The sequence below is a fragment of the Pseudopipra pipra genome, chromosome 1 (assembly GCF_036250125.1).
Source record: "Pseudopipra pipra isolate bDixPip1 chromosome 1, bDixPip1.hap1, whole genome shotgun sequence".
In the NCBI taxonomy this organism is placed as follows: Eukaryota; Metazoa; Chordata; class Aves; order Passeriformes; family Pipridae; genus Pseudopipra; species Pseudopipra pipra.
In genome coordinates this window covers 39,789,850-39,814,107 of record NC_087549.1, presented here as the reverse complement: position 1 = coordinate 39,814,107, position 24,258 = coordinate 39,789,850, and the positions used below count along the sequence as shown (strand labels likewise).

Sequence of the window (24,258 nt, the reverse complement as noted above, 5' to 3'; positions counted from 1 at the left end):
GTCCCTTGCCCACTGCAGTGGCCTCTGTTTTGTAGCTGGGTGACAGGGTTATTATGGCAACTTAGCCTATGTGCTGACTACATTTTTGGCTAGTTTCAGAGTGCTTTTTATCTGTTACTGTAATTCTGCTGTGAATATTAGCGACATATTTTTGATGTACATGGTTTTATTGCATTAATGCTATAGTTATACCTTCAGTTAGCACATCTTACTTTAACATACTGTTTTAATATAGCAAAACCTACTACTATGGTCATAAGTGTGACTCTGTGCAGACTTTATACTACTAGCATAGGTGTCATGATCTCACCCTATAAGACTGAATTGTGCCAGGCTCACTGCAAGGATTCAAGGAAATGGGGTTCAATTAGGGCTGCAAGACTCTCTTCTGTGATGGTCATTGTGACCAAGAAATGTCAGTGTTACACTAACCTGTGTCATTGCCTTGGAAAATGTTTTGACAAAAGAGTGAAAGTGATATGTCTCTAGTGTCTCTGACATTTCCTGGCTCCACAGAGACAAGGAGCATTACCTTGTTGTCTTCCTTTGTAAAGAATATTGAAGGGGAAACTCTCACTCTGGGGCAGCCAGAACAGACACAACAGACCTTCAAACACAGACCTTAGTTAATCTTTTTTGTTGATTTGGACTACTGGGACAATGTTGGTGTTAACTGTTTGTCAAGCTTTTTTTTGTTTGTTTGTTTTTTGTTTTGATGAGAGAAAGTACAAAATTGGTAAAATGGTAAAAGAAACAACTATTTTTTCTGGTTTTTTTCTTACTGATTTTTTCTCCAAATACCATGATCTTTCAAACACCGTACTGAAAATTGAAGTGGTCAACCCTGTTTTTGTGCTTAGGTTCTTGCCATCAACACTGCTGAAAAAACTTCTGCAACCTAAAACATAGTTGCTCTTATTTCAAGGCTGCAGTATTCAATGTGACATAGTCATGTTTTATTGTTTAAATTTGCTGTAGTGTGGCATCAGCACTTACAGAAACAGTTAACCCTGACACCAGTGCACATGAAAATAGAAGTCAAAGAAAAACCTAGCAGACTGATAAGTGGTAGGAATAGTTAATAGCACTCTGCTGATGATAACTGTATGGATTCCAAACATATTATTTCATGCAGCAATAACTGAACTTATTTCTGCTTGTTAAAGTATTTGTCTAGAAATAGAGATTTACATTATAACACTGGAAACTGGATGCTGTGAAGAGGTCTAAAAACAGACTGGAACGTCTGAGCCCTTTAGTCACTTTAAATAATATGGTACTGAAGTCAATAAAATTACACTTGCAGACTACTCCATAGGCTTCTGCTTGACTGCTCTGGGATTCATTGTATATTAAGGCTTCATTTTCTAAAAAAACCCATTACCCTAGTCCACATTAGCTGTACATTTAGCTTGCATGCTCGGTATAAGGATGGCTAAAAGACAACACCATAATTTGTTATTAAAATCTGTATTTTTTTTTCTTCATTACAGATTAATCTCGGAGATCTTGGGCAGCTATATAAAATCCGCATCGGCCATGACAACACTGGAAATGATCCCAGTTGGTACCTGAAGGAAGTCAAACTTGAAAGAGTAGACCCTCATTCTGATGAAGAGATTTGTCTCCCCATAGAGTGCTGGCTTGCGGAAGACAAGGATGAAGGTGATACGTGGAGAGAAGTGGCAATAAGAAACCCTGCAAAGGAGCTTTTGCCCTGTACGTGCTTAGTATTTTAGATCATAGCCATATCCTGTGAGTTTATGACAGCTTTTCATGTTTCTACCAGGGCAGGCTGCCCAAAAGCCAGCGTGACCACGAAGCAATCCCTTCCAGTTACTTTCTAGCTCCACAGAAGCAGGAAGTGATCACTTAACCTCAATTCTTTCCTTCCCAAAATCAGAATAATATCTGTGGCCAGTGCATGTAACCCCTATACAATTTTTGATCTCTCAGAGTGCCTGTGCATCACTGGCAAATTCTGCTCTTTAAAGAATGGAATCAGGCAGGAAATCAAGGCACATCAAGGTACATAGTGTTATGTGACATCCAGTTCCTTTTGTCAAGTTTGATATCATCGTTTCTTGTACTGCATAAAATATTCTTTACCAGAAATCCATTATCTGAATCATCACACATGTGTTTTTCAAATCAGGCTCGGGTCACAGCCATTCACACAGGAATTGTTAGCCGCAGGGTGACACTTAGGTACTTCAAAGTTTAAGATAGCTTTGACACACTTTGTTCTCTTCAAGTGAAGTAGGAAATAGCCCATTATATAAGATTATTGTTTAAAAAGTCCTGGGCCTTTATGAAGGAATAGGGATTTGGTATAATCACTTAGCATGATTTCTTTTTTTTTAAAATAGAATTCTCTTTATGTACAGAATGACAACAATGCAGCTGATGGCCAATAATGTTTGACATTACATAGATATGTGCTACCATATAGTGAATTGCATTCAAACTGATGCAGTGAATTTTGCAAGGAATCAGTGTTTGAACATAAAAAAATATCATCATGCACTTAGTGACAAATCATTTTAGAAGAAAATATCAAAGAAATGAAAACGTTCAAGTCAAAAGAATATAATTCTCTGAAAAAAAAATTAAGACTGTGATGTGTGAATGTATTATTAGAATGGCCAGAAGATGCTGAGGAACATGTATGAGCTAGTTCACATTTTCCCTCTGGTCTTTTTTTATTTTCTTCACTTTTTAAAAATTACTATGCAGAATATTTACTGACTTCAAAAAAAGATTTGAAAAAATAGGACTGACCTGGATGAATCAGGCCCTATGACCATTAACATGTATCACAGTACCATAATACACTCACAGTGGCATATATGTGGTATACTGGGGCAATAGGATAATAGTGCAGAAACCAATTAAGTTGTACAAACAATCAATTCAACATCAATAATTTAAATCTGCATTATGTAGTCTGAGATACCCATTCATAGAGAAGTACTAATATTCTGGTAGGTGCACTCCAATTAAGTATTTCTGCATGAAAAATCAAGTCAGTTCTATCAAAGGCTGGGAATATATTTAAACCAGCACATTCATTTACTCTTTAATTATTATATTACTGTATATTTCCTTATGCTTGCAGGAACATTATCTTAATTAAAATATATGTGTCAAGAATGTAAGAAAAGATACAGTAGAAAAATTTGGAAATTTCCTGAAAATTTAAGATTTACTAATTAATTATTGATTTTAGGCATATTTAAATTGAACATCAGTATAAACTCAGAAAGGAATCCAAAGGATTTCCTACTTATTTTCTCAAGAACAAGCAAATAAAACACTATCCATTTGCATTTTTCATTTAAAAGCTAATTGCTTACAAGTACTGTACAAATCACATCAAGTCACTTTCTCCAGCAGAAGAAACGATGTACTGCTAATTACTCAGTGATGATCTGATATTATTTGGTAATTTGTATCCTGTACTTCCAATTCAATCTGTTATCTTCTGGTCATATTAGACTTGCTTAACTATAAAAGTGATGTCCTAGAAAATTTTAACAAAAAGAACAAATGTAAACTAAGGACAAAAGGTACTTTTTGCACTTAAACTGCTGTTCTTTAATACTTATCCTATTGTTCAGCTTTCCTCCTAGAAGAAAGGGTAATTTTTATCTTATTCTTTTTCTCCCTTTCCCCAGCAAAAGTCTACTATGCAACCAATATGGATCCAAAGCCTTGGAGTTGATTTTTGGTTCCTTGGCTTTCTCTTTTTCTAGCATCTCTTCTTACGATCTGAATTTATTTCCTGAATCTTTTAGTTTTTCTTCACCTTCCTCTTTGAATATTCTTCTTTTCCATCCAAATTTCTCACCATGGTAACCCCTCTTAGTTTTTCTGACCGTCCCTCAGCCACTTAAAAAAATTAATACTAATCTGGTCTCCTACTCCCAGTGATGATTTCACTTCTTTCTCAATCTCTCCATCACACCAGTCTCAGCTTCCTTTCCTAACTTAGGTTTCTTAACCCTCCAATATATGTCTGCATTTGTGCTCCCCTCTTTTCTTATTTTTTTCACATTGCCAAAGCTTATAGGTCTGTGGCTCCTTTTCCTCTTCCTGTTACATCCTCTCTTTTGCTTTTCCAACCCTGGAGATTTAAAAAGCTTCGCCTGATCTATCTTTGAAGTTGTCCCTGAATTAAGCATGCTGTTGAACTGGATGATCCCTGGAGGTCTGCTCCAACCTGGTTTTCTCATGTGATTTTTCTATGCAGCCTCATTTTGTTTTGTTTTGTTTTTTCTGGTAGTCCTAGATATTTTTAGTTTACCAAACTTTACAAGTTTGTTTACTTGTTGCTGTTTTGATAGGGTTTCATCGCCTAGTTACATTGCGATGCACAAAATAAAAGAAAAATTGTTCAACTATTTTCTAAGTGATAGGTATTGGAAACTAATAATCGTGCCCTGAGCTGGTTAAATCTTAAGTATCACTCAATGAAAATGAGAGAGAAACCTTATTTTGAGTGCTTTTGACTTAGCTTTATAACACAGGAGTATTACGAGAATCAGACCAGATATGACAGCTCAGTGTCGGTGAAGGTGCCACAGCTGCATGGCCCCAGGTCCAACCAGCAGCAAAGCTCAGCATGTGCTTCTGGTCAGCACACAGAGAGAGAGCACATGTATACACCACATATAATGGCCAGCTGCACAGATGGTTGCACAAACACTGCACCAGCGGCCTCATCCCATTCCCTTCTCTGGCTCACCAGGATGGGTATCCACTAGTGGGACTATATATGTGTATAGATGTGTACATGGTAGATGCTTCCAACAGTTGGGCTCACACACTCTCTCTGCTCAGCAGTTGCCCCTGAATCTCAGTCTCCCCAGTTGCTGGCAACTGGACATATGAGGCCCTGAAGCTGCAGCCCTGCTGCAGCTGCTGGTACAGACCCTCTCCCATATGCACACACGCATGCACACACAGAGCTGTCTGCCCCTTTGAGACACACATGCACCCTAGCAGGTCTCACCCCTAGAGATACCTGCACCTCACGGTGTGTCTGACAGCTGACTGGGACTCCTATGGTCCCTCTAGCATTCAGCTGCTCATGTGACCCTGCACTTAGAGACATGGGCTTTTGACCCCTGGTCCCATTTCACTCGCTGACAATTTTACTCCCTTCAGTATCTCCAGCTGCTGTCATCCATGACCCCAACTGGGTCTCAGTCCAGTCACTGGCACTTAGACCCCCTACCCACATGTGCGCACAGATCTGATCCCTCTGTTTTCTAACACCTGTTCCTCCCCAAGTGAGGAAAACATCTCATAAATCCTGTGTAATCCTCGGCCCTATATTGTGTCGGACACCCTTAGACAGCAAACCCCAGAAGGATGGCAGATACTCCAGATTGACTCACTGTGCTGGGTTTCATGCCCAGACACTGGGACTGAGGCTCTCCTGGGACACCATTGAAGGGGCTGGAAGAGAGTGTCCCTTTCTCTAAGTTGGTTTTCCACCTGTCCTGGTGCCCCTGTGATTGTAGAGATGGCTCCACATCAGACTGTGGGCTGACGGCTCCTGTGATAGGCCTGGGAGAAGCCAGAGCAGGGTGTTAGCTGGACTGCCCCCTGCCAATATCTGCCTGTGTTCTTTTGTGAATGTGCAGAATATTTTCACACATTCTAACACGGACTGTCTTCAGATATGGCTGAAGTTTTGAACCGAAGGGGTACGTGACACAAGAAGTGTTGAATTTTCTCTACTGTTGTGTTTATATGAACATAAACTTCAAATGAGAATAAAAATGGGTAAATGTATTCTGTTCTTAATCACAGAATTGAAGGAATAATTGTACTGATACGAGATAAAAGACAAATATTGAGACTGAATTAGGAAAAATTCCAGCTCAAAATATTTAGAATTCTTTTTCACTTGGAGAAATGTGCAGGCAAATATAGAAAGTTTAGATATGCCTACTGACTGAAATAATGCAAAAGACGACCGAAGCAAATAGTAATGACTCAAGTGTTAGCTCTACAAAATTTTTATCCCTGTTTTATCACTCAGGAGGCACCAACTACATAGGTAAAAAGTCAAGCTTCTCTTTCCTATTGTAAAATTCATTAATAAGTGTGTTTTTTCAAAGCTGATAATTTTCTTACATGTTATGAAGAATATATATATTTTTAGACTACTGCTCCAAAGAGTAATAGTGGACAATAGATACCATTTAGTGGAGATTACAGTGAGAACTGTAATTTTAATTTAAATGTCTACACCTGATATTGTTTTTATATTTGTGTCTTCTCAAATAATATATGCACCACTTCTGAGGAAGATAGTCCCTCTTAACCACAATCAGCCACTAAGACTTTGTTGTCTTTTAGCCTTAGCACTCACCAACCTTTACCCGTCTGTCATGGCAAAATGCCAAACACTATTTGTGAAACCTGGGTAGTAAATACCAAGTCGTAAAACCACAGACATTCAGTCTTGCTGTTTGACAGATTGAGCCAAAATGACCATTTAATTCAAGTGGGCATGTCATGAGGAAAAAAGGCCGAACCTGGAGCTGTTCTGTTATCTTGGAATGCCATCATTAAGGGAGGACTGAATAGAAAGAGTTTGACAATTTTAGTGTTGTATATAATTTAACATCTCTCTAGCTTTTGTGCACTTTGGCCAATTTTTCTGTTTACACTAGCAGCCTGGTGGGAGTGAATTTGCTTAGTGAAGCGCTTAGTGCTAAAAAAACCAGTTAGTTAAGTGTCCATTGTCCTCTTTATATGAGTTTAGAGGAAAGCTCCCACAGACTGACTACCAATTCTTGGCAAGGTTGTCATCATTGTGTTCCTAGAATGTATTATCTTGTATATTTTCATCCGAAAAGAACCTGTTTTTTTGCTCTAAAACCACTCCATGCTGCACACCAGAAAGAAGGAAAGAGGGGATTCAGTTCCTCGATTCAAACTAAGGTGCGGTTGCAGACACACCCATGTCACTAGGCACAGATAGTTGTAACATGGAGGATGCTTATCTAATATACTTTGAGTAATAAGTGATAAATATATTTGTCTTGAATTCATCTGCTTTTAACCAGAATTCTAAAATAATGACTTCTCTTTTAGTAGAATTACTTTGAAAAGAGCCAAAAATGGGACAGGAGTTTATACTAAGTCATCAGAAAAAGACCAGTATTTCTGCAATGAAAACTTTCATTTTCACATTCTCAAAAATAAATTGTTCTTTGTTAGGTTTGTTTTCTTCTTCCAAAACATATCAAAATATTAAGTCAGTCTTTAATGCAAAGCAGCCTGTGATGTTTGCTTACAGTTTATATTTTTCAAAAGAAAATGTCATAAGTCATTGAATTCTGTACATCACTTCTTCAGAAGGAATTGGTAGTTATATACTGTGCCTGCAAACTGGGACCAAACTCTTTCTTACCATCAGTAAATGATCAGGAATATATCACCTTTCTATATTGGAAACCCTGATTCAGGTGCCCAGAGTAAGAAGTCTGGAAAAAAGGTTCTCTAACTCACATTATGCTGCCTTTAGTATGCCCTTAGATTACTTTTCTTCATAACCAAGGAAACTTCCTTTCGCTCTCCTCTTTGTCCAAGGTAGTTCATGTTCTTATGTTATCAATAAATACCAGAATCTGGAGTTGGGATTTAAAAAACACCTGAAGCCTCATGATAGTATCTCAAGAGATAGTAGTGGTAGCATTTTTATAGATTGAGCAAGTAGAAATTTGGTACTTCTACACTTGACTGCTCAGTGACTCCTATTGTATTTTTAATATATTTTATTCTGTTATTTTTAACACAGTTATTATACTGCTTTAATGTCTGCCTTTTAGAAGCTCCCCACCTCTGCCTGAAAAAAATTTATTTCCCTTTTTTCAACTTTCGTCTATGCATTCATGTTGCAGAGTTTTCTGTTTGGTTATAGTGCTTATCTAAAGTTACCCTGTTGGCAATTTGAAGATTTCAGTCACTTATTTTCTGAAAGGTCATTTTCTTTTATACTGAGTGCTATCTGAGATTTTCCCCTACTATTCTGTATTAATTAATCCTCCTATATCCTTTATCAAAGTTACTGTGTTTTCCAAGATGTTTCTTCTGTTACTTTGATGTGCTCCAGATTGGACAGATGTATAGATGTGATGTGAGTATAACGGGTCCCTCATAATGCTGAAACACCATTTCCTGACTTTTGTTGAGTGCTTGGTTTTATGATATAATTTTCAACTTTCTCTTTCCTTTGTTTTTTTTGGCTATGGGCCTACCTCTCTTTTTTGTCACTCCAGTTTTCAGTTGGTGTAGTTTCACTGAATCAGCGTATAGTAAAATGAAATTACTACTACAGAATAGGGGATGGGCCATAGAGTTCTAATTCTCAGAGTTTTGGGATGGGTTTTTCTTCCTGCAGTGAAGCAGGTCTCCATTTCAGATGTGCCTGCAGCAGGGGGCTTGGAGTATGTCAGTTACTCAAAAGAAATTAAACCAGAGTCACAGAGTCTGAACGCATTTTCTAGGATCTTTTTATTTTACTCTCTACACAAAAATCTGTGTTTTGTGAGCAATATACAGAAAGGTACAAACAGAAAAATTGCACATATGGTGAGTCTTTCTGTCTCAGCAGTACATTCTGTAGGTAGGTTCGTTATCCAGATTTGGTTGTATTGTCCCCTGTGCTCATCAAACAATTGATGTACCTTGTCTTATCTGTTACAGAATGGCACCATCTTTCTTGTTCTTATGTTTAAGCAATCTGTAGCTCAGGAGCCATTAACCCTAGGTCCTTTTGTAGCTGTTCTGCAATCTAGAGGAACTGCTTGACAAAATTTGAAAAAATTGCATCCTCTCAGTCTAGTCTGTGCCTAGGTTTTCATTTGTACAGAAAAGGCTTAACCTCCACAGCCTGTTTAATGAACGTTTACATGAATGTGCAAGCATTTCACCATGGTGGTATGTTGTAAGTAGGCACGTGCAGTGTGTTTTGGAGAATATATTCCTTGCTTAAATTTCTGTGAGATTCCTGTGAAATGCTTTTCAGCACATACTCCAGTTATTATTCTAATATAGTAGCATGTATTATTGATTTGTAGAAAAATTTAAAGTGCAAACTGGTCTTTTTTGTTAAGAAGGTTCATATATAAACAATGTAGATTGCGTAGACTAAATAAATGTCAGACCTAACATTTTACAGATGGTGAGAGATGTATAGACACAAGGAGCTTTGAAAAATATTTTCCAGTTTTTTTAAAATTCAGCATGTGCGTATTTTATACTTCAGACTGATTTATTTAGGCTTGTAGAAATGGAAAGCGGTATTTGATTAGATTATTATCATCTCTCTAGTTACCACAGAGATGCACAGTGCTATAAAATGAACTGTAATTTATTTATCTGTTAATATCTTCATGTTGTGTTATAATTACCTCTTGTTCTGTTCTTGTGTATCTTCCCTCCAGAAATGAAAGTATTTGTTGGTATTTTGGTTTTGTAAACATTTATTTTTAAAGGGCTTCTTAAAATAAAACCTTGAATATACTTTAAAATTCATCTTATAGTTACTTAAAAATTTTATTTTTGATCATGACAAAGATTTTGTAGGTGTAAGTAATACAAATACCAGTCTTTGTACATAAACAGTCATAAAATAAACAGTCTATACTCTTTCCTTTGCTCCCACAGATGTTTTGCAATTTCAAAACTAAGAATGTGAGTGTGTAAAAGTATGGAGGAGACTTCATATGAATATGGCCCTGCTTTTACTATCTATCTGCAGAATCTTGCTCCATGGGTAGTACAGGCCTGTTATTAAAAAGGCTGTTTGCAGATTAATATAACTGTTAGCATTTTTGGAAACGTGACCTCTCCCCTTCCAAACTTCCAAACAACCCTTATCCTCTGCCCTTTGGCCAGTTATGATCATACTAGGAGTTATGATATAAAATGCAATTTGGATATATAGCTCAGTTATGCTACTTATCAGGTCGATTTATCTTTGTTAATTGCCATTCATATATACTATTTGTTTTATCATGACTTTTTAACATTGAAAACCTTGAAACTAATTTTTATTATGTTCTGTCAAATTTTTTAATTGATGTGTGTGTGTGTTATTGGGATCAATTGTATATCATGGTTGCTGTTGGTACACTAAGGCATGGATGTGAGAGCTGCAATGAGTGCTTGAAGCTACAGAAAATAACAAAACTGATCCAGGAACATCATTGATATTTTGAGTCACAGTTACAACAGTGATAAAGAGTTTAAGACATTGTGTTTGCCACTTCAGGATGATTTAATACAGATTAAAAGAAATACCTTAATTTGCTTAAGCATACAGTCTATCCATCAAAATCTATCCTTTGATAGATGTGGGGGTATTTTTTTTTCCTAAAGTATTTGCAGTATTATTTTACTACTCTTTTAGCTTCTCCACTGGGAATCAGAAATAGCTGTTCTTCTTGAGTAATGGTGGATGATGTGATGTCTGAGTTTTATAAGCTGTCTTGGGATCCAGTGAATAAGAAATTTATGGCAATTCTACTAGCTATGTGGTGGTTTAAGAGTAATAGTATTTTAATTAGTTTTTGAATAATATTGTCCAGTTTCAAGCATTTTGTTTTAATATCTGTTTTCATCTTAGTTCCTCCTTAAATGTAGTGTTTAATTGTGTTTGTTAGGGCTTCAGTTACCTTTCTTCACTCCCAAGAACTATTAAAATTATACACTAATGAAACAGTAATCTCCTCTGTGATCTACTACATAGCAGCAGAAATGGCCAGCTGTGATTAGAATAGAAACACTGCATGGAAAAATTGCCATTAAGATTCAAACAGGATTGTTTTTTTTTTCAAAGTCACAATAAGAAAAACTGTGATAAAATACAATATTATATGATCAGTACAAATAATTTTTTAAAATAAATTTTCATATCTGGATAATTATAAAGATAATATTAGTGTGGTAGAAAACATGTTAATACAGTAATTCTGAATTGTATTCCAGAATTCTTTGAAGACACATGTATATTTTTTGTGTGTAACACTAGACTAAGACTAGAAGGAGAAGCGTTAAAAAGTTGTAAATATATTTTAGCTGAGAGCTGGTTTTAAAAGTGTTATCATTCACTAGAGACAAATGTTGAAATCTTCAAAAGCAAGATGACTGTTCATTTTTCATAGGTGAGGGAGCCTGTTCATCTACTTGCCAACCTTTGTATATGAGGTGAAAATCCAAAATTGCTAGGATTTGTGATTGTTACTCTTCTTTTAAGAGATGAAATGAAGGTTAACAACCCAGATAATTGTTTTGCACAAATCTGGAGGTTGAAAATGCCTTGGTACCATTGAAAACTAACTATTGTTTGAGATGACAACTAGGCACAGTTAGGTGGTCTCCAGATAACTCGGAAAGAAAGACTTTGTGAATTAGGTCCTGAAATCATGAATAATCGATGACAAGTGAGAGAAGGAAACGGAGTACAAGGGAACACTTACTTGATGATTTGCTTTGCCAAGCAATGCATAGCATTGCTCAACATCCTGTGGTTTCTGAAGCTTGGTGTTTTCATATTTTTGTGAAGAGAATTAAAAGATTTGATGCTAGAAGTGAAAAATTCACAGGTAGCTGTTGCTACTTGTAAACTTGAAAATCTGTGCCATCTTCAGGCTAAATTTTGATGAGAAAACTTTAGAATTGTGAAAACTACAAGGATAATCTCAAATTTTTTCTTCTAGTGTTGGTGTATGAGGTCCGTGTATACACAGGTGCTGAACTTGGTGCTGAAACAAATTCCAACGTTTACATCAACCTCATTGGGATAAGAGGAGATGCTGGCAAAAGGAAGCTCCACAGATCTAAGAATAATAATGTAAAATTTCAACGTGGGCAGGTGAAGTAAAAACAATGCTACTTCTGGTCAATAAGAGTAAATTATGGCTAGCAAACAAGTGTAAATATCTTTTATTTATAAGATTTATTCAAGCATTTACCATTTTCTTTATTCAAAATTACTTACATAATTACATCATATGGATGACTTTTATCTGCTCAATCAATCATTTACTGAGAGCATTAAATAGTAGAATTTGAGTATTCTTGCTTGTTTGCGTTGCTTGTATGGATAAAATGGTAACAATAGTTTTTATTCTCCTGAACAGATCACCATGAATTTTAGAATCAAGTTCTAAATCCATATCCCAGGTTTTCTAGTCTTGCTGAGGCAGATAGCACTAGAAAATATGATATAGAGATGAATAAATAATTATTTGCACCTGATCATTGTGTCTTGCCAAAGGAATTGAGGTGTTATTCAACTCAGAAAGATTTAAAGGATCCTCACTGTCTGGCCAGGACCAGTATAAAACAACTATATTCATTTTGCAAAAGAAGAAAAAAAAGAAAGAGAGAGGAGAGAGCTATTCTACTCTGTTATAGTCAAAGCAATAGCTGTGTTCAAGACCTTTATCATTTTCCTTGTATGGTTCCACAGATGGATATTTTCTGCATAAAGGCTGTCTCACTGGGAGACTTGGAGAAAGTTCTGATTAGCCATGATGGAGCTGGTCCAGGTAGGATTTAACTTCCTAGAGACCAATCTGTTTTCAAGCCCTTTTTAAACCCAATGCACTTTGTTTATATTGCATCCTTCATATAAAATGTGACAGAAGGTCTTGCAGTGATAAAAAGTTTTCCTGCAGGCTGATCACTGTGATGGGATGATGAAAAACAATAGTAATGGACAGAAGAATGGACATGAGTTTAATCTCAAATGCTGTCATTCTACTCTTTGTTTTCAAGATTATTTATAAGAAAGCATTATTTATTTGCATATAGAAAACTTTCAAAACTGTGTACGACAATGGTCTTCACACTGGTAAGACAATCCTTTATTAGACAAAGAGTGAAAACTGGCCAGAATGGAATTAAAGATATTCAGCAGCTGCTTTTCTACCAGACAAAATTTGAGTAACTCTAGCATAATGTCCTTGCTGCTTTGGGCAACAGCAGATGATTCGATTATTTACTTAATCTGTGTGAGTCAATGTGGAGCTGCTCCAGTGAGTGACATTACATTTGGCTTGTAGGTTTTTCAGAAAAAAGAGAAAATTTGGTGATGAGATGAATTTTCAGTACAGGCCCTTGAAGTGTGCATGATGTAAATGAAGAGAAAACTAGCATTTAAAAGCACTGAAGATGTAAATACTCAAAATATGTTTGCAGATTAATATCTAGGAATAAGCTAAGTGAAGAGAAGGATTTTTAAAGCAGTCTGAGGCCACACTGACAACAGATTAGAAAACACCTTTTACCCTATTCTGTTCTGAAATGGCCTTAAGCAACACCCATCTTGCTGACTGTACTGCCTAAGGCTCTGAGCAGACCTGTGACTACTACAGAAATAGACTTAATAGTGCAGCCTTAGGATGGGGCATTCTAGTTCTCTAGAGTTTTCTGCCTTCAGCAAAATGCGTGATTGTATACATGAGAGTTTCACATCCTGGTAGCCCAAGACATAACACAGAAAACAGTGCAGTGGAACCCACCTTCCCTCTATTCCCCAGAATCCCGTACCATGCTCTCTTCCCTCACCTCTCTGTTAATAGGCAGTTCAGCCTTATCACAGGATAAGAATTGTAAATCTGTAACTCAGTTCAGCTATCTTAAGCTGTTCTTTGACACCCGAGTTTGAATCCATGGGTTTGGAGGACTGTCTAAACAGGACAATGGATTGAATTCTTCCTGTAATGAAATTTATGCCTCGGTAATTCAGATGGTTGTTCATTGTATTTATCACAGACAGATCTCACAGACCTCTTTTGAACTGCATCCAAAACTAGCCCCTCATAAACCTGGCCTGAGATTACTGGGGAGTTTTGAGTTGGAAAAGGATGGTGACTCAGGAGAGAGACCACCAAGAGGCTCATCCACTTGAGGGTTGAGAGAGAGGAAAGAGAGTACTTTTAGAGATGGGACTACCGCTTTTTCTAATCCTATCATTTGCTTGAGTGACAGGACAGGAAGGTCCTTAGTCTTGATTTAGAGATTGTCTTGAAAGGATCCTGTAACATATGTTTTCTTCAGAGTTCCTAGACTGCAGGGTACAGATCTTCTCCCACAGACACTGTGAATGAGGAAAGTAAAGGAATTTTGTCCTAGACTCAGGGTTTGGGCATTGGTCTGGTGTGAGTCACTAGGTGATTTTTCTTACCTGCTGAAAGAAGATTTTCCTCCATAGAAACCTTCCATATATACCTGTATATTTACACAGGCAGTACCTTTCATCTTTTTTGGCTTTTTTCAAATTGACCTGTGTGATCGCTAGTTAATCTTGGCCAGCCTAATAGGCTTTTTCCAACGAAAGAGTAGTGAGGTGCAAGAGGGTGACAGAAGCAGCTTGCAAAGTGTCCTAATGTGCCCTGGGCCTGAAATCCTAAAGGGAGATGCCATTTTGTTCCATGCATTGCCTGGGCATGCCCTTCCTGTGTGACAGAAACTGCTGCCTTCTAGGGATTTCCAGACTCAGATGCAGCCAGAGAGGCAGAGCATGAGAATAAATAGGATGATTGTTTCTTCTGACCAAAACATCCCTCATGTTGTTTTTCTAAAATGTGCTGATAGGTAATGGTGTGAGTCACGCAAAACCTTGTAAGCAATATGACAAGTTGTGAGTTGTGGAGGAGCGGTGAGAACAGGATATTTGAGAAGGGTGTCGCAAGGAGAATTATACTGGTCACTAAGATGGTTACTGGAAGTGATCTGAAAGATCAGCATGGATGTGCCAGTGGTTACTGCTGTTAGGCAGAGGATGAATTCAGTAGCCTGACAGAAGTGAGGCTGCACAGCTCCATGCCTGCTGGCTGCACTGGTAGCAAGGCTGAGCATGTGTTCCAAGCAGACATACACACAAACACGTGTGTCTGCACATGGCCAGCCATGCAGGACAACACAGACAGGAACTCAACCTATACACAAATAGTAACAATGGCCTTATCCTGTTACCCTCTCCAGCTGATCAGAATAACAGTCCATCAACGTCAAATATAAAAAATTTATACAGTATGGGCGTATAAGGCCTCCAGTAACTGGCCTTAGGCACTCAGTCTATCTGGGTGCTGCCCCTGGATCCTTGGATCCTCAGTTTTGCCAGTTTCTGGCACCAGGACATACAAAGCCCCACCAAGGCTGCAGTCCTGCTCCATTTCCATGGCAGCACTAGTTTTAAAGATTTGTTAATTAATATAATATTTTTATATATGCAATAAGGTGTTCACTCACAGAGGACCAAAATTTCCAGCATTCACACAAATCTTGATTATTGGAATAAATGGATTCGTTTCAACATCCTTGTGTCTGATTACAAGGAATCAAAAGATATGGGCTGAGGTGTGAACAGTGTGAACAATTCAGAGATGTATGCATGTATTTATCTCAAAGAGAAAAAATCCCCCCCACTTAAAATTAAAACAGGCAGAAAAGAATTGCTTCTCTTCCAAGAGATACAAAATAATAAAGTTTCATTCTGTTGATATATCTTATCTATTTAGCTGAGATGTCTTAATATGATCTGTGTTTTTGCTAAAAAAATATAATCTGGGCTTTTTTTCTTAAAATTTATTAAAAAGAAACAAAAAAGCATGATTTCACATGATAAACTTTTGTCATTTCAACACAGGCAATGGATGGTTCCTGGATAAGATTGTCATCAAACATAAAGAAGGAGAGGAAGCTCAGGAGGTTGTATTTCCTTGTAATAGGTATGCCATTCATGGAGAAAAATAATTTGTTACCTACCAGCAACATAATCAAAAAATCGCAGAATGGATATGTACAAACAACGTAGGTGTATGAGCGATGTCCCAGAGTTTTTCAACATACAAGGGATGCAAAATTTTGCGATCAAAGGCAAGAAACAAATTTGCTATATTGACATAGGAGGGAGTCATAGCCTGAAGCAAAGAAGCCCCAAACCCAATATTTCATAAGAGCAAAGGTGCATTGATCTTTTTGTTTAATCTAAATTATACAGAAACCATGTGAAATTACTTAAGCTTTTAGTTCTCAGTCTTTTAAGAAGTATTGTATATAAAGATCTGAAATTACACAGCTGCAGTCATGCAAACATGGCAGGATGTCTCACACAGCTGAAGTGCTGTAATGGATGGCTATAAACCCTTCAGCAGGGACAGGCAAGAAAGGAGAGGTGATGGAGTAGCCCTGTATGCTAAGAAGTGTTTTGATTGTCTAGGACTTGATGATGGTGATGATAAGGTAGAGTGTATATGGGCAAGAATCAGGGAGATGGCCAAGGCAGGTGTCGTGGTAGAAGTCTGTTATAGACCACCCAACCAGGATGAAGAGGCAGATGACATACTATAAGCAGCTGGGAAAAGTCTCACAATCACTGGCCCTTGTTCTCCTGAGGGACTTGTGTCTGCTGCAAATACAACACAGCAGTCTAGGAGATTCCTGGAGTTTATAGAAGTGAACCTTCTGACACAGCTGGTCAGGGAACTAGCTAGGGAAGATGTCCACTGGATCTGCTGTTTGTGAACAGAGAGGGACTGGTGAGTGATGTGAAGGTTGGAGGCCATTTTGGACACAGAAATTGTGAAATTATAAGAGGTTTTGGTCCTCAGAGAAGTAAGGGAGAGCAGAACTGCCACCTTGATATTCTGGAGAGCAGACTTGGGCCTGTTTAGGAGACTGGTTCACAGAATCCCCTGGGAGGCATACCAGGAAGACTGGACATTCTTCAGGAAGGAAATCTTACAGACACGGGAACAGGCCATTGCCATATGCTGCAAGATGAGCTGGGGATGAAGAAGACCAGCCTGGCTGGACAGAGATTTTTGGCTGAAACTCAGGAATGAAACGAGGGTTTATGACCTTTGGAAGAAGGGGCAGGCAACTCAGTCTTGTTGTGATGTTATGCAGGGAGAAAATTAGAAGGGCCAAAACCTAACTAAAAATTAATCTTGCTGTACAAGGCAAAAAAACAAACCAAACCAAATAAAAAAGAAAAATAAACAAAAAACACCCCAAACAAACCAACCAAACAAACAACTCCCCAAAACAACAAAACTAACACAAAAAAACCCCACACAGCAGAAACAAAAGGAGAGTTAAAGAGAATCTCCCTCCTTTATTGTATGTGAGGGTCAACATTAGCAAAGGATGAGGGAAAGGCTGAGGCACTTAATGTATTCTTTGCCTTTGACAGTAATACCAGTTGTTCTCTTGGTATCCAGTCTCCTGAGCTAGAAGAAAGGTAGAGGGAACAGAATGAACCCCCCACAATCCAATGGGAAATAGCAACTTGCTGCAGCACTTAGCCATGTACAAGGCTGTGAGGCTGGATGTGATTCACAGAAGGGTACTGAGGGAGATGCACTTGGGTCACAACAGCCCTCTGCAATGCTACAGACTTGGGGATGAGTGGCTGGAAAGCTGCCTGTTGGAAAAGGACTTGGGGTGCTGAACATGAGCTAACAGTGTGACCATGTGGCCAAGAAGGCCAATGGCATTCTGGCTTGTATCAGAAGTAGTATGGCCAGCAGGAAGTGATCATCCCCCCTGTACTCAGCACTGGTGAGGCTGCATCTCAAACCCTGTATCTAGTTCTGGGCTCCTCACTACAAGAAGGATGTTGAGGAGCTGGAGCACGTCAGAGAAGTGCAATGAGACTGTTGAAGGGTCTAGAACACAAGCTCTGTGAGGAGAAGTTGAGGGTACTTGGGGTTGTTTAGTCTGGAGAAAAGGAGGCTCAGTGGGAACCTTATCTCTCTCTGCAACTACCTGAAAGGAGGTTGTGGTGAGGTGGGGGTTGGTCTCTTTTCCTGAGAGTAACGAGTGATAGGATGAGAGAAAATGGCCCCAAGTTGTGCCTGGGATTGTTTAGAAAGAGTGTTAGGAAAACTTGTTTCACCAAAAGACTTGTTAAGCATTGAAACAGGCTGCCCAGCGAAGTGGTGAAGACCATCCCCGAAGGTATTTAAAAGACGTGTTGATGTGGTACTTGGAGACATGGTTTAGTGGTGAACATGGTGGTGCTGGGCTAATGATTGGACTTGATGATTTAAAGGTTTTTTCCAACCTAAATGATGCTCTGATTCTATTCTAAGATCTAGCTGCACTGATTTTGGTCACTTTCTCTGTCACTGAAATCCTGGAAATCTTTGGAAAGACCTTTAACTTTTCCTCTTAAAGTAGAATAAATCTCTTCTATTTTAGTAGGTCTAAAATTTTGCTACCATCTACAAAATTAGAAAACATTCGACTCTCTCAATTCTAACAACTGCTAAACAGTCCATTCTTTCAAATTTTCTTACTATCTGAGGCAACTGCAACCTTTTAGCTGTCTTTGAGTTGAATAATACAGCTGTAGTAGAAAAAAACCCCACATAAAATAAGACAATAGAGGAAAGTAAGGATCTGTGTGTGTTATTTATGCATAAGTATTTTTAATACAATAGAAATAAGTTGAAGAATTGTAATTTAGATCCAGATAATTATATTCTGTAGTATGTGGTTTCCAGAACTTAAAAGTTTGGGTTACATAGCTAAAATAGTTTTCATGTTATTTTGGGAACTGTGCTTTAAGTCTCGAAAATCTTCAGTAGACAGCTCTCCTCTTCTAGGAATCCTACCTGTTTACAAAAAAACACCACAGGGTTTCCTTTTGCAAAGTTCCTGGAAATGACTAGCTAAGAACCATTTACTCTTCTTAAGACTATCATTCGAATGATCAGGTTATTGGTTTAGCTTTTCTTTTTGGGTATTAAGCTTTTAAAATTGTTCGGTGTGCATTAAAGATGGTTATTGGAAGCAGAGATGAATGAGAAAATTGATTCTTTAGATTCAAGGAGAACTTATGAGACTTCTCTGAAGAGTAGAATTCTTAATAAAAACATTGGGCTGCCTTTTCAAAAGGAAATTGTAAAGATCTTAGAAAAAGATTAGGGACTTTACACATAGAACCAGAGGAATTTTGTCATTATTTGCCTGCAGTGTAAGTGTGCTGCCAATGTGTCAAAGTTTGCTTTCTATTTTTAGAAACTACTACTGATCTTTTCTTTCTTAGGACAGAATTAGGAGATATGTCCCAAAAGTTAATCAAGCTATTTATTACAACAATAGTTGAAATACAGTGGAGTTCAGACTTCATGCATAAGATATTTATTCGTAGAGTTTTGTTACACATAAGAGGTGAAATATATTGTGGATCCTTGGGTTTTAACAAATGCAACATTAATATGGAGTCAATAGAATAGAAGCTGATAGTAAACATGTATCTATTTATTTTTAAATAAGTGATATTGTCGAAGGCCATGAAGGGTTATTATTTGAGCATGGAGGATCAACTGAAGGAGTAAAACAATATTGCAGTAAAACGATATTGCAGGATAGCTGCTAAAATTCATCAATTTAAAAGAAAAGTAAAAAGAGAAGTTCAGTTAATTGCTGCAGATCTGCAAAAGATTTAGAAACTTCCAGACTGGCAGGTTTTATATATCATTTTATATATCAGTCAGTACAATGAATATAACTAATCACTGCAGGTTATATACCCCTTCAAATATACAGCTGAATCTCTGAACCAGTAAATAATTAGCATTTCATATAATATACTTCATATAGTACTACAGTATTCGCACAACTACAAGGAGAATTCCTCTGCCTGGAGCAGGTTGAACCCAATTCTTCTAACACAAATAAGACTAACTGTGATGAATGTATAAAAGAAACTTTGATCTAGGTTTCAAGGCATAACTTGATAAACAAAGTATAAAAATACTGTTGGAGACAGAAGGTAATGGTCAGCTCACATATAATATACTAATAGTTTTTATTAATCTTATTATTTTTGTTTTTGCAATGAAAGATGGTTAGATGAATGCCAAGATGATGGGAAAACTGAAAGGGAGCTAACTGCCAATGGTAAGTATTTTGTTAAAGAAAAATTGTGTTATAGCACTATATTATAGGCTTAATATCCAGTTATTAAGAAGAACCCTTCCAGATGAGACCATAACTTAAGAAGAAAAGTGATAATAAAGCTCATTCCAATTAGTTTTCCTGTTCATATTTTAGAGGACGGCAGTTCAATGAAGGCGTTCCTCAAAGGTAAGAGTTTTTTTTCTAGCCAGTGTTTTCTATATCATAGCTTTTGCTGTTTGAATTTAACCTGCAAATCAGTATTGAGACAAATATGTAAGCAAGTGACCTCATTTGTATATGTTTTATACTGCATATCAGCTGTGACACAAAAAGACAGATTGTCTGGCAACAGTCTACAGAAAGGACTAACCTCAATAACCAATTGAGAAAAATATAAACCATTTCTTGTTTTCTTCATATTTCTACTCTTCTGACCTGAAATCAACAAGGAATTCCTCTGAGAAGAGAGTCAAGTGTTGTTTTATTTACCGCAATGTCACTGTCATTTAATACTTGGGGACAGGTCCCCTAGCAAACATCAGCAAGTTGAAAAATGTGTTGTGAAATGTCAGTAGAAGCATTTTCAGGTCAAAATCCCAAAGTAGCCAGAAATAATGCAGCTTACACTCCCAATCCTCTAGTGAAGCTAAATGTAGTACATGCATTCAGTTGACTAAATCTGCTTGAATTAATAACAAAATTAATAAAAAAACTACCCACCTAGCTTTCTGGTTTTATACTTACAAAGACAATCTCATCACTGTAATACACTAGTTCCTCCCAGGTGTTTAAAATTTGAGATACCATCTCCTCATTTCTTCCTAACCAGAAAAGAGACACAGACTGACACACATATTTTTATGAACGCTTAGCTGTAAATGGCTATTCTGTGCAACCATGCCTGGGCATTTTATGGGAGAAACTAAACTACAAAATTTAGTATTTACATTTGTCTCTTAAAACAGTGACTTGCCTTCTGTAGAATGAGTCCTAGTCTCTCAATCTAATTTCAATTTCAGTGAAAATCAAAGTATTTGCATTCAGTCAAACAGTTTAGCCAACAGTTTTATTGTTCCATGGCAACATAACTTAGACAAGAGGAGACTGATGAACTCAGGTAAGTAAAGGCTTTCCCACATAGAAAATTAATTTCACAAGTGACTTGGATTTTGGATTCTGTATTCTGCTAAGTGCACAGTTCAGAGAGGCAACCATGATATCTATTTCACCTTATGTTCAGATAAGAGACTATATTTTACTACCAATTCAAATTTTTTCCAGTGCAGCTTCATTCTTCATTATGTTATAATAAGCAGGCACAGATGCACAGGCTGCTCAGTGCCTCGAGTGTCAACAGTGGTTAGACTCAAAATATTGGGTATGACAAGAAAGGAGTGGCTTCTTCTTAATCAGCTTTTGATACGTCACACTGTCAAGATGTCTGGTAGCACCCAGAGAGTGTTGAGATCAGAGGTTCTGGAAAATGAAATTATAAAGGAGAAGAACATTTTTAGGAAGTTATCTGTTTGAGTTATATGCAGCTTAGTTATATGCAGCTTAGCTTGATTTGCTCTTCAGCCATCTTTCTTTCACCCAGGGGCTCATTCCAGTGAGGAACTGAGATAGGTGAGAGATTGGACTTTTATGCCTTATGTGAAAAAGATAATGAGTAGGACTGATCTCAGGATTTTCACCATTTAATTTGTGTTGTCATACTGGTGATGCCACGGGCCTTGCATGACTGAGTTTTATAAGAGGGTAACAACCACCAGAGGTTTGGAAAGATGTCTTGTACTCAGGCACTGCGTCATGGTAGATTGACACAGAACTAAGTTGGAGCTGATAAGTGAAGATGAGAACTCCAGAGATGGAGAGTCTTGGAAGAAAAAAATAATTGCCTTAGATTCTCCCAGCATCTGTAGCAGTGAATATTTCACATGGTACAGTAGTGATAAGCAGAGTCATTCAGACTGAAAGCAAAAATTGTTGTTATAATATATTTTTACTGAATAAGAGGCAAGCAGCAGTCCTGATGTTAGGGAGCCAATATCTTAGGCATTCCTGTAGTCATACTCTATATGAGCTGCACTCCGCAAGTGGGCTTCGAAGAAAGTCATAAAAAGTTGATTGGCGTAATTCAGTGTTGTTTGGTCATTTTCAGGATTAGATCGATGTCCTTAGGCCCGGTCTAAAGCAAATGTTATAGAACAAAATACTTTATAAGGCACTCTGAAGGTCAGAAATCTCATTCACTTTGTACGAGGCTGGTAACCTGTTCAACCACCTAGCCAAAGAGTAGACTTTGAAAGTCATCATTGCTGGATAGATTACTTGAGGGCTCTTTGTCCTTTGTCAGCCAGGCTGGCATTATGCCAGCTTTGATGAAGCATAAATCCCAGATCCCTGTGACTGCTGCTGCTGGCTATGGATTCTGCCAAAATGCAGTATGCCCATATCAAGTTTCCTCAATAACCTTTATACATTTGTAGACTACAGAGAGGCTCTGGCAAATCAGGAATAGGAATAGATTTATTTGTATTCCTCTGATTCCTCCTTGTATATTTTACGCAAGGTAAAAAGAGAAAGTGCATTGCCCTGGAAGAGAAAGCAGATAGGTCTCGGCTCTCAGCTCTCAAATGATGAAGTTGATTCAAGGGAGAATGGAACTTTACAACACTCTCTAAAAGTTTTCCACATTGTAGGGATATTTTACTACTTTCTCCTCCTATTTTCCCTATTTCTTTTCTTTTTCTACCTCAAAGTAGGTGGATTTTCACACATAGGAAAGGATTTTCTCTCAAAGAGAGAAGTCAAGACACAATATATTCCAATACTGTCCCCACTGCAGTCAGTTTAAAGGAGCTGGGTTCTTGTAATGTGATTCCAGTAGGGTGTCCTGTGGTTTTTTGGGCTTTTGTGGGTGGTGAATGAAGTGTGGTTCAACATCCTTGAACAGAGTTCAGTTTATAATTATTTCTAGATTGGCTCTTCTTGTGTTGTGCAAAGTTGTTGGTATTAAGGCATATAGAAAATTCATAAGAGAAAATATTCAGTAAATACTGCCATGACTAATTCTGTTTTAAAATTATTCCCTACTTTGCAAGCACTAGCTAATAGGTTAAAAATAATCACAAAATTCCCAAATTTTAAGTGGAATGGTCCTGCTTCTAAAAAGCATAGACAAAATGTATTGCCAGATGAAGGCAGAAATCCCTAAGAAAAAGAATTAAGCAGACTGACTGCTCTGCCTCAAGGCAATACAAATTTCTACAATCTCCAGGAAATAAGCAACTTACTCCTACATCCAGCAAAGTGTGAATGTCATCCTAGGTCTTAAGACCAAAAAACACCAGAGTAAAAAAACCAATAAACTGGAATAATGTATTTTAAGAAAAATTTTGGCAATCCTCTAAAAATACATAAATTACTCAGATCTAAAAAACTAGAAAATAACCCACCCTTTTTCAGTTTTCTGAATTATATTATCAAATGTTGACTTTATGCTTTACCATGCTCAAATTTCTATGTGCAGAAGTCACTGCAGGTTTGATTTTCACACTTTTACTGAAGGAACTTTCAGGTTCCAGACTAGTGGTTAAAAGAATTTCTGGAAGGAAATTGTTATGACTGATCCCATTTAATTTCTGAAAGTCAACAGATGACCCCTGCTTCTAACATATCCCTGTATAGATCTCTATAATGTGAAATCAGATCTTTCATTATATCATTATAAAAAGAGACAATTGTGAGATTCTTTTCACAGAATTCTGTTTTTCCCTACTATTCATTTTAGTGATTCTCACACTGATTCTCACACTGATTCTCTTGGCTTTTCGCATTAGCCAAGAGTACAATAACACACTAACACACTAATCACTCTGAAAGGAAGCTAACACAGTTCAGTGATAGCAGGGGAAAAGTGTCTTTTTTAATGATATGTGGCTGCACATCTGAAACACAGAAAATAACCTTCTCAAGCCCAGCTATCTGATTTTCGCTCCTAGAGAAACCATTAAACACAATGAATATTTGGCATCAGTCTCCTGGCTGGTGTATCCATCCTTGCCAAGTAGCTGTCTAAGTGAATAGAATATTAGACAATGATTTTTTTTTCTTATTCTGGCATGAGCAGGTTAAATGAATTTGCTGAACTGAAAGAAAATGCAGTCAGTCTGGGTTAGCTCAGTTGCCAAACTGTAGAAGCATTAAAAGTAAATGTAGGAGAAAAGAGTCACAGATGCTAAGAGGCCTTAAATCTGTAATCACTGATTTATTTTCTGGAAAACTCCCAACTGGTGTCTTAGCATTTCT

The 24,258-nt window shown here is 37.4% G+C and overlaps 1 protein-coding gene across 1 annotated transcript in view; it reads left to right on the top strand.

The window, feature by feature from the left end:
* Positions 1 to 24,258, top strand: part of RP1 (RP1 axonemal microtubule associated) — a 189,525-nt gene that overhangs the window by 87,874 nt on the left and 77,393 nt on the right. The window contains exons 26-31 of the mRNA XM_064653041.1: positions 1,494 to 1,719; positions 11,745 to 11,899; positions 12,500 to 12,578; positions 15,683 to 15,764; positions 19,892 to 19,947; positions 20,101 to 20,133. Of these exons, the coding sequence (XP_064509111.1) occupies positions 1,494 to 1,719; positions 11,745 to 11,899; positions 12,500 to 12,578; positions 15,683 to 15,764; positions 19,892 to 19,947; positions 20,101 to 20,133 (631 nt within the window). The remainder of the gene's footprint in view (positions 1 to 1,493; positions 1,720 to 11,744; positions 11,900 to 12,499; positions 12,579 to 15,682; positions 15,765 to 19,891; positions 19,948 to 20,100; positions 20,134 to 24,258) is intronic.